The sequence below is a fragment of the Salmo trutta genome, chromosome 14 (assembly GCF_901001165.1).
Source record: "Salmo trutta chromosome 14, fSalTru1.1, whole genome shotgun sequence".
In the NCBI taxonomy this organism is placed as follows: domain Eukaryota; kingdom Metazoa; phylum Chordata; class Actinopteri; order Salmoniformes; family Salmonidae; genus Salmo; species Salmo trutta.
Genome location: NC_042970.1, coordinates 64,946,027 through 64,957,266, shown reverse-complemented (window position 1 = coordinate 64,957,266; position 11,240 = coordinate 64,946,027). Strand labels below are relative to the sequence as shown.

General features: G+C 46.0%; 1 protein-coding gene across 2 annotated transcripts in view; it reads right to left on the bottom strand.

The window, feature by feature from the left end:
* Window positions 1-3,176: 3,176 nt before the first annotated feature.
* Window positions 3,177-11,240, bottom strand: part of LOC115208646 (alpha-1,6-mannosylglycoprotein 6-beta-N-acetylglucosaminyltransferase B) — a 136,419-nt gene continuing 128,355 nt past the window's right edge. For both annotated transcript variants that reach the window (XM_029776857.1, XM_029776858.1), the window contains exons 14-18: window positions 10,911-11,057; window positions 10,619-10,735; window positions 8,609-8,683; window positions 5,432-5,718; window positions 3,177-4,281 (exon numbers count right to left, since the gene is read on the bottom strand). In XM_029776857.1, coding sequence (XP_029632717.1) covers window positions 4,083-4,281; window positions 5,432-5,718; window positions 8,609-8,683; window positions 10,619-10,735; window positions 10,911-11,057 — 825 coding nt within the window. In that variant the 3' untranslated portion in view covers window positions 3,177-4,082. The remainder of the gene's footprint in view (window positions 4,282-5,431; window positions 5,719-8,608; window positions 8,684-10,618; window positions 10,736-10,910; window positions 11,058-11,240) is intronic.

Below are 11,240 nucleotides of genomic sequence, written 5' to 3'. Positions count from 1 at the left end.
ATGTTAGTGATGGCTGTTTAACAGTCTGATGGCCTTGAGATAGAAGCTGTTTTTCTGTCTCTCGGTCCCAGCTTTGATGCACCTGTACTGACCTCGCCTTCTGGATGATAGCGGGGTGAACAGGCAGTGGCTCGGGTGGTTGTTGTCCTTGATGATCTTTTTGTCCTTCCTGTGACATCGGGTGGTGTAGGTGTCCTGGAGGGCAGGTAGTTTGCCCCTGGTGATGCGTTGTGCAGACCTCACTACCCTCTGGAGAGCCTTACGGTTATGGGCAGAGCAGTTGCTGTACCAGGTGGTGATACAACCCGACAAGATGCTCTCGATTGTGCATCTCTAAAAGTTTGTGAGTGTTTTCGGTGACAAGCCGAATTTCTTCAGCCTCCTGAGGTTGAAGAGGCGCTGTTGCGCCTTCTTCACCACGCTGTCTGTGTGGGTGGACCATTTCAGTTTGTCCGTGATGTGTACGCCGAGGAACTTAAAACATTCCACCTTCTCCACTACTGTCCCGTCAATGTAGATAGGGGGCTGCTCCCTCTGCTTTTTCCTGAAGTCCACGATCATCTCCTTTGTTTTGTTGACATTGAGTGTGAGGTTATTTTCCTGACACCACACTCCGAGGGCCCTCACCACCTCCCTGTAGGCCGTCTCGTTGTTGTTGGTAATCAAGCCTACCACTGTAGTGACGTCTGCAAACTAGCCAACTCTCATATTTGAGGCCTGGAATTATTCTATGGTGTGTGCCATTCAATCTTTTTCCTTTACTAGCTTGTAGGCATGACATTGGTGCTGGCTCTCAGCATTACGTGGATGGTATTGCCTTTGTTGAAAATGGATGACAATCTGAAATCTCTGATGAGCTACAAATGGAGTATTTAAATTGTCACCGGGCTTCTTAGTAAGAGAACTTTTAATGTTCACACACTGTGGCATATCTTCTTTGCTCAAGGGCACACACACACACACACACACACACACACACACACACACACACACACACACACACACACACACACACACACACACACACACACACACACACACACCACACACACACACACACACACACACGTGTCCTTGAGAAGTACTGTTTGCCTGCATAACTTTTTGATAGAAATAGGTTTTTGATAAAAAATACGAAATGCGGCTGCTGAAAATCCTGAAAATCCTGAAAGTCCTAAATGGCACCCTATTCCCAATTTAGTGTACTACTTTTGACCAGGGCCCATAGTGCTAGAGAATAGGGTGCCATTTGGGATGCAGACCCACCGTATAAACTTTGAAAGTGGGTTAGAGTCTCGGGAGAATGTCTGAGTGTCCATCATCTATTGTCAAAGCACAACGCCAAAGAGAGAAGGTGAGATGAGAGGGTTATTGACCCAAAGGTGGCGTTCCACTCAAAGGTCACGTTTTCTAGGAGTTTGACACACGATGTGTCACCTGTTATCTCCCCCCGGGTCGATTTCTCTCTTGGTGGGTTAAAGTATTTTTTGTTGTTGTTGATATTGTAGCAGCAACTGAATGATCTTCTGGTGGGTTATTTCCAGTAGCTAAGAGTTAGGTAGCAAAGATAACATTCAAGTGTGATATCATCTTCACCATGTCTGCTCTGACTTCCTGCTGGAGTACCAGGACCACATGGTAAACGGGCATCCTTGTTTCAGAACAGTTCAGTGTCTCTCTTAGGCAACATTTATGCAAATATCAGCAACTCAGGCCAATTAGAAGAGATGACCTCACTGTATAAACTTTGAAAGTCACCCTATGAGATGGAGGGAGAGAAAGAGACGGGGATGGAGAGAAGAAGGAAGAGTGAACGTGTGTTTATTTTCTCAGATTAATCGTGATAAATCTCATCCTGTTTCAGGGACTCACGTGATGCTCAGAAGTGTATGTGTGCACCTCCCAAACTAATCCATACTCACACACAGTCCTTACGCACACACACACACATTTGTTTATGCACGCACACACACACACACACACTGCAATAGGCAGACACTGAGACAAAAGAGTTAATTAACCTTTCATTGTCTGGGGAATAAATCACTGTGCTAATTATATAATGACTTAATCACAAGTAATGCTAATAAAAATCCCATTATAATAGTTCTGTCTGTTGAGCAATGGCGTTATGACCCCTTGGAACAGTAGGACTAGGCTTTCATTCAAACTCCTATCTTTCCCCAAAGTATAGCTAAGTGGTTTTTTATTATTCCTGTATATATCGAGCTCCAAGAGATGAACGCCTGGATAAAAATTATTCATTGGCCTATGGGCTGTATGAAATTGAAAACAAGGAGTTATTTAAATAACGCTGTCATTTTTCCTTTCAGGCCAATGGGGAATTCTGCATGGCCTTCACTCTGATTCTGTATTATTCATTACATTCTACTTAATTCACTGGAATACTGACCAGGAGCAGAAACGGAGCTGTCAACAAACGCTTCAAGCCAATGCTTCAATAGATGTACTGAACACAACGAATCAATATTCACTATGAAGATTAGACCCCCTACTATACACAGAGCCTCCGATAGTACATCCAATACCATAGACATTCACTGTTACGGACCACTATCATCACTACCATAGATGTCAACCTCCATAGACGTACAGAGGAAAACCATTGATCTCTCCCAAAGGATTCCTACTTGGCGTAAAAACAGTTAACTCCAAGACTCCATAGACTTGTAAGGTATAATGGTATGTTTAGTGTGTACAGTATGTTGCATATTCTGTTTCGTAGTAGAGGCCAGCTCCTATCCTATGAGCATTGGACTGGTACATTAAGGGTTATGTTGGATCCCCCACTCACTTCCCAAGGTAAGCACAAGTGTTGTGAACGCTGGCCTCAGAAGTGCATGTCTCATCTGGAAAACCAGAAAGCAGAACAGATATCGGATTTTCTCCAACGCAACATATCGACAATCTCATCCCCTGCTTCTGGCTCTGGCTCTGGAGGAGTGGAAGATCAAACATCTCTCATATCTCCCTCTCTCTCGCTCATGGATGGATGGGCAGGGGAGGACAGGAGGGAAATGGAAACTGAGCAGCCGGAGATGAAAGAAACCATTAATCCAGAAATAAAAAAATATATATTTATGAGTCATGACAAGACCGACAACAAAACGACATCGACGCTTTGATCTCTTTTAACTTTCCATTTTTATTTTTTATTTCTGTCACAAAACCACCGAAAGGTTCTTAAAAATCCTCTGTTCTCGCAGTAGCAGAGCTCAAAACATTCACTTTATTAAAAAATAATCTTTCATCTGTTTTAGTCCATTTTAGCGCAACAGAGATGATTGCATTGACTACGTTGGCAGCCAGGGTTATCTTAGTCGCACAAAAGAAAGAGTTCATCTTTAAAAGGAGAGAGTTTAGGGAGAGAGTCTGAGTGTCCATCATCTATTGTCAAAGCACAACGCCAAAGAGAGAAGGTGAGATGAGAGGGTTATTGACCCAAATGTGGCGTTCCACTCAAAGGTCATGTTTTCTAGGAGTCTGACACACGTTGTGTCACCTGTTTTCTTCCCCGGGTCGATTACTCTCTTAACTCCCTGGTCTTGGAGGGTTAAAGTCCAATTATTGATATTGTAGCAGCAAATCAATGATCTTCCGGTCAGTGGTCTCCTCTAGGTATTAGTTAGGTAGCTAGTCAGATGGCGATATAGCCGTTTCTCTATTGCGGATTACTGTGTTTTCCTGTGGCCACATGGTGAACGGTTATACTCGTTGCAGTATAGTCCAGCACATCTCTCTAAGGCCAGTGAGGAGCTTTGAGGCAAACCATCCATAGGCTCATATCAGAAACATATTAGTCCATTTAGAAACCAAGGAATGAAGGGGGGGGGGGGTGACTATGGGACAACAACCCACTCAAGCTCAGAGGGTAGCTTTGGGTGGGGGGGGGGTCCTTCGGTTTTAGCCAGCCCCTCTCCTAGCATCGTAACCTGGGCCGGTTAAGCTTATAGTCCATAGTTTATAGTCTACAATTCATAGGCTATAACTAGAGCGCCTGGAGTTTTTCCAAGCCACATTGCCGGGTCAGGCGTTCATTGGGAAAAACTCCTGGCCCCTCCTCATAAGCAGTCTCGGCAGAGGGCAACCTGGCCGCGGCGGTAGTCCCGGCAGGGGCAGAGGCGGCGGTACTTGGGGCTGTGGCCGGCACAGCTGTAGAGGAGGGGGTCCTTCTGGAGGCTGCACTCCCGGCGTAGGACGGAGAAGGCCGGGAACACGTGGTTGACCTCCGCCTCCACCACCTCACACTGCACCTCTAACCTGGTGGGGGGAGGGGGGGGGGGGGTGATGCATAGAGGGTGTTTGAGTGATGCAGAGAGAAAGAGAGAGTCCAAGAGGGGAGGGGGAGGATGAAAAGGGGGAAGAGATGGAAGGGGAAACCGAGGGAGAGAGAGAGAGAGAGAGAGAGAAAGAAAAAGATGGAAGGGGAAACCGAGGGAGAGAGAGAGAGAGAGAAAGAAAGAGAGAGAAACAGAGAGAGACAAAAAGAGAGACACAGACAAAGACACAGAGAGGGACACAGAGAGGGACACAGAGAGGGACAGAGTGAGACACAGACACAGAGAGGGACACAGACACAGAGAGGGACACAGACACAGAGAGGGACACAGAGGGACACAGAGAGAGACACAGAGAGGGACACAGAGAGGGACACAGAGAGAGACAGAGACACAGAGAGAGACAGAGGGACACAGAGAGAGACACAGAGAGGGACAGAGTGAGACACAGACACAGAGAGGGACACAGACACAGAGAGGGACACAGACACAGAGAGGGACACAGAGAGGGACACAGAGAGAGACACAGACACAGAGAGGGACACAGAGAGAGACACAGAGACAGACACAGAGAGAGACACAGAGAGAGACACAGAGAGAGACACAGAGAGGGACACAGAGAGGGACACAGAGAGGGACACAGAGAGACAGAGAGGGACACAGAGAGAGAAAGGGATGAAGTAAAAATGGAACCGAAGATAAAGCAATGAAAAATATGTCGAGCAGGATGGGTGATGAAGAGAAAGACAAGGAGAAAGGGAAAGATAAAAGAAGAGGAAGAGTTGGCGTTGCTATGACACTCTTATCGTCTTCCGCTGTCACTACAGATCTCTAGATGGGGCCGACAAGACAGCTGACATCACTGAGAAGACTTTGAGCCTGACGTCCTTGCTGTAGCTGTTTGAGTATTACGCCCACAGACAGCCCTTAGGGAACTAACCACCGTTTGGTACCATTGAGTGGTAGGTCGGTCACAGAGGTCGGAGAGCAGTGTGCATGTCTGTATGATTGTTAGTGACGTGTAGTGATTCTGCATATGTGTGTGTGGCTGTTAGGAACGTATGTCCAATGTGTGCGTGTGTGTGTACGAATATGGCTTAACGTGAAAACAGGTGTGCCAAGGTGCCACTCACCCGCGCAGAGCATCCTTGTTATTGACGAAGCGGAACAGCGCGGGCTCACACACCAGGTTGGCACGCTGGCACGCCTCCACACACGACTGGCCCTCCTGGGACGCCAGCAGCCTCAGAGAGCTGAGAGGGGGCCAGGCGTCGGGGGCGCTGGCGTCGGGGGCCCAGGTTAGGGCACTGGAGTTGGGCAGCAGGACAAATTGAGGCCCAGGGCTACCCGGACTACTCAGCCCCAGCCTGGAGGAGGAGGAGTTGGTCGGAGGGAAGGGGACCTCGGGGGCGCAGAAGTCCTGGAGGGATGGAGGGAGAGGGGAGAGAGAGAGAGAGAGGGGAAGGGGATGTTGAATAACACAACACATAGGTAGTCTCTTGTGCTATCACACACAGGAGATTTGTTTCTCGGTGCCGAGATTCCATTATACAGAATGTGGTATTTTTGATGACGGTGCAAATGCACGCACAGACGCCAAGTTAGCTACGCACATCCACATGCACGAACTGTCCCTCCCACACTATACAAACACGAAAGCCAACACAAATCAAAGCCCGCTGACACTTTTGCCTATAGCTGTGAATAAATCTACATTTCCTAACACCTCAGGGCATCGTGGGACAGAAATACTAATAAACAGCCGTTTCTCCAACCTCCTCTATACTGTACATCCCTCTAAATAATCTCCCATCAACCCTTCACCTATTCCCTGACAAAACGCATCTGGGTCCAACAGCACCAGAGAGAGAACTTGTTTTAAAACAAGAAAGAGAACCAATTTGACATATCAGCCTATCAAGTCAACCAGACCGTTCAAATAGCAGTTCTGATAGCATTTTCCAGACACATTAAACAGATTACAGCAGAAATATCAGAGTCTGATAGTGACAGTCTCTGTCTGTGTCGGCCTGGCCACCAAACAGGAGATGGAGGTAGCAGTGGTTTCTAAGGAGACGTGTGAAGATGAGTCAGTGAAAGAGAACGACCCGGCTCTATGTATTTTACCCACTGACACCGTCCCCGGTTAGAGGGGAGTAACGCAGCCGAAGAGTAAACACACACAGCAGCTTGATTTAAACACACTGAGGAAGATGAACACGGGGATGGTTCTGTAATGGACAGAAACAGAGAGGTTATGAACATCCTATACAGTAGATAAATACACTGGGCTGAATAGATCTTTTCAGAGTACGACAGAATGGGATATGGAACTGTATCCAAGAACAACCCAATAAACATGTATTACATAGTAATACAATAGCACAGTGGTCCCGTGTGGCTCAGTTGGTAGAGCATGACGCTTGCAACAGCCAGGGTTGTGGGTTCGATTCCCACGGGGGACGAGTACGATATTGCATGCACTCAGTACTGTAAGTCGCTCTGGATAACAGCATCTGCTAAATGACGTAAGTCAAAAATAATGTCAAGGACTGTATATTATATAAATAGTAGGCTATTGCACAGCAACACACAAGAGCACCTCCCCGGGTGCACGTTTTGGTTTTGCCCTAGCACTTCACAGCTGATTCGAATAACCAACGCAACATCAAGCTTGATCATTTGAATCAGCTGTGTAGTGCGAGGGCGAAACCAAAACGTTAAACCGGGGGTGCAGGACTGGGTTTGGGAAACCCTGGTCTAGTCCATAATCAGACACAGTGTTGATTAGTGACCTCTCCTGGTTGATTAGAGGGGAGATGGTGTGTGTGGTAGGAAGGCAGCATGGGAGGAAGACATTATGAAGATATGTTTTGGGACAGACAGACACGGTTGAGTGCCTGCATGTACAGTTGAGGTCGGAAGTTTACACCTTAGCCAAATACATTTAAACTGAGTTTTTCACAATTCCTGACATTTAATCCTAGTAAAAATTCCCTGTCTTAGGTCAGTTAGGATCACCGCTTTATTTTAAGAATGTGAAATGTCAGAATAATAGCAGAGAGAATGATTTATTTCAGCTTTTATTTCTTTCACATTCCCAGTGGGTCAGAAGATTTGGTAGTACTGCCTTTAAATTGTTTGACTTGGGGTCAAACATTTCAGGTAGCCTTCCACAAGCTTCCCACAATAAGTTGGGTGAATTTTGGCCCATTCCTCCTGACAAAGCTGGTGTAACTGAGTCAGGTTTGTAGGCCTCCTTGCTCGCACACGCTTTTTCATTTCTGCCCACATATTTTCTATAGGATTGAGGTCAGGGCTTTGTGATGACCACTCCAATACCTTGACTTTGTTATCCTTAAGCCATTTTACCACAACTTTGTAAGTATGCTTGGGGGTCATTGTCCACTTGCGACCAAGCTTTAACTTCCTGACTGATGTCTTGAGATGTTGCTTCAATATATCCACATAATTTTCCTACCTCATGATGCCATCTATTTTGTGAAGTGCACCAGTCCCTCCTGCAGCAAAGCACCCCCACAACATGATGCTGCCACCCCCGTGCTTCACGGTTGGGATGGTGGGATGGCCTCCCCCCTTTTTTCTCCAAACATAGCAATGGTCATTATGGACAAACATTTTTGTTTAATCAGACCAGAGGACATTTCTCCAAAAAGTACGTTCTTTGTCCCCGTGTGCAGTTGCAAACCGTAGTTTGATGGCTGCATGGTCCCATGGTGTTTATACTTGCATACTATTGTTTGTACAGATGAACGTGGTACCTTCAGGCGTTTGGAAATTGCTCCCAAGGATGAACGAGACTTGTGGAGGTCTACAATTTTTTTTCTGAGGTCTTGGCTGATTTCTTTTGATTTTCCCATGATGTCAAGCAAAGAGGCACTGAGTTTGAAGGTAGGCCTTGTGAAATACATCCACAGGTACCCCTCCAATTGACTCAAATGATGTCAATTAGCCTATCAGAAGCTTCTAAAGCTATGACATCATTTTCTGGAATTTTCCAAGCTGTTTAAAGGCACAGTCAACATAGTGTATGTAAACTTCTGAGCCACTGGAATTGTGATACAGTGAATTATAAGTGAAATAATCTGTCTGTAAACAATTGTTGGTAAAATTACTTGTGTCTTGCACAAAGTAGATGTCTTAACCGACTTGCCAAAACTATAGTTTGTTAAGAAATTTGTGGAGTGGTTGAAAAACGAGTTTTAATGACTCCAACCTAAGTGTATGTAAACTTCCGTCTTCAACTGTATGTATGCATGTGTGTGTGTGTGTGTGCACGGTGAACCTACCTGATGCTGTATGTAGGCGTGTACCCTCTCCAGCATTCCCTCGCAGGTGTACTCATACGGTAGGTATGGCTCGACCTGCAGACACACCCACCCCCCCACCCGCAAATTCCCACAGATCAGAACATTTCCACAGAATGCATTGCTAGGCAATCAACATAACCACTAAATTACCATATTTTCCTCATTTCAATATTGTTTTACCTATCGTTCATTATAATTGCAATAAGTAGCCAATTCTACCCATTAATCACAATAAATAAACGTGGTGTGCTTCACAAATGGAACCTAATTCCCGACATAGTGCACTGCTTTTGACCAGGGCCCACAGGGCTTTGGTACTTCCTGGTCTAAATCCGGAAATAGATGGTCTTAGATTATTGTCCCCTGTTGTAATTGTAAACATGTGGATCCGACGGCTCAGTTGGTTGAAGTATTTTGCTTATAATACCAGGATTGTGCGTTTTCTTTTTAGCATGGGCGACTGAATACAGTATTACTTAACTGGATGTCCCTTTGGAACCAAGTGTCTCGGATAACATGTCGTGCACAATGACGCAATGGAATATTTCAAGGAAATACATTTTTGATTAAGCAGAACTAGTTATGTTAAACTTCTCCATTAGGAATATGTGGAGCCTGAACCTACATACACACAGACTACATACTAATAATGTATTCCCTCCAGTTTTAACAGTAGATCCCGTATCTAATGTTCCAAATCTCACTTGTAACTGATACGTCGCTCAGTAAATCATTTTCTTTACACAAAATGCTTAACTGCATGTGGAATCGGACTTTTCCAATTTCAAATAAAGAAAAGCAAATATGTAGAGAGGATGTCGGGAAAAAAAGTTACACATCTCAAATCTGATCAAAACATAACACTTTATGAATCATGTATATAAACTAGCACAGAAATATGCCTCACAACATTTGCTTTGGTCTAAGCAGAGAGAGGCACAGTCTCACCCACCCTCCCTCCCTCCTTCCCTTCCTCCCTCACTGCCTCCCATTTATTAAAGAGGGATAAATATCAAAACAACAGGTCAGTGGGATGGACAGAATGAGAAAGGGGGAACAGAGAGAGAGCGGGAGAGTGAAAGAAAGAGAGAGAGAGAGAGAGAGACAGAGCAAGAGAGAGAGAGAGACATAGAGAAATGGAGAGGGATTTATGTGAACATGAAGAGTTGTCAGCCAGTGGAGATTGCTTTGGTCTGCACGGCTGAGCATGTGGAGCCGCCCTGGACAGAGAGCCAGCCCACAAACAGGGGAAGTGTGCAGTCTCCAGTGAGGGGTGAAGTGACCCATCAGCCATCTATCACTGGAGTGACAGACAGACATCTCTCAGTAGAGTGACAGACAGACAGACAGACAGGGCAGCCATCTTTCAGTGGAGTGACAGACAGGGCAGACAGAGAGTAAGCACCTGTGCAATGAGCTATGGCATGTCTGACAAGCAGGAGAGTGGATAGGGGAGAATACACACACACACACACACACACACACACACACACACACACACACACACACACACACACACACACACACACACACACACACACACACACACACACTTAGAGACCCACAGACACACAACACAGCTTTATAGAGGCATCTCAAATCGGCCTGTTTGACCTCTTGCTCAACTTCTCTCAACCTTTCACACTCCCTGGAGCCTCACGCCGACTGCAGATTCCCATTAAGCCACATTTACAGGCTAATTACTCCCTGGCTGTGGACACACTGCTTCCTAATGCTAGCATAGCATACACCACTGTCCTAGGTTGAAAACGCTGCAGCTAGCGCTTCTCCACATGGAGCTTTCAGGAGGTGTATCTGCTGGATGGAGCGAGCTGAAACGTCATTAAAACCAAAAGCAGCGCCACCCGTTCAGTACCAGCGCTGCTATATGTTATATGGTTGTGCAGTCCTTCCCAGAGGCAACATAGTGTGTTTGGTCACTGCCAAAGAAACCAATGAGTCAAGAAATACATCATGAAATAACTGCACCTCGGTACTCATGATCTCTCTGATGGCGGTGTCGAACTCCTGGGAGTTGTTGTAGTCTACAGTCATAACGTGGGGCCGACCGATGTACTGCTCTGCATACGGGTGCTGGGATGACACCTGAGAGGGACGGAGTATAGAATTAGTAGAACCTTCCAGTTTAAAGCAATATTCTGTGATGTATAAGTGGCACATTTGGTGTACAATCGGGAATGTTGGCAGTTTGTTGAATTTTATCGGTTAATTTTCAGTTGAAGAGTGGTACTAGATACTGTGTTGACCAATGGGAGCTCACCTCTCTAGACGTGGGCTTGCCTCTGAAGAACTCGTGATTGAGCGAGCTGTGCGGTGGGTGGAACTTGGGCTGCAGGTAGATGCACCCATTGGCTATAGCCTCCAGAGGGGCAGGCCCTTCGTAGGGGAAACCAAACCCGATGAAGAGCTGGTGGGGGAGACGAAGATGGTACCAGTTTAGATAACCACCAGTTATTTTATTCATGCTTGTCAATTGAATATTACAGATATATCCAAAACTGGAAGGTAACTGTGTGTTGGCCTTGTGTAGATGCTGTTGTAGTTAGTGCTGGTGCAACAGTAGTGTGTGTGGAACTAGTGTGTGTGTGTG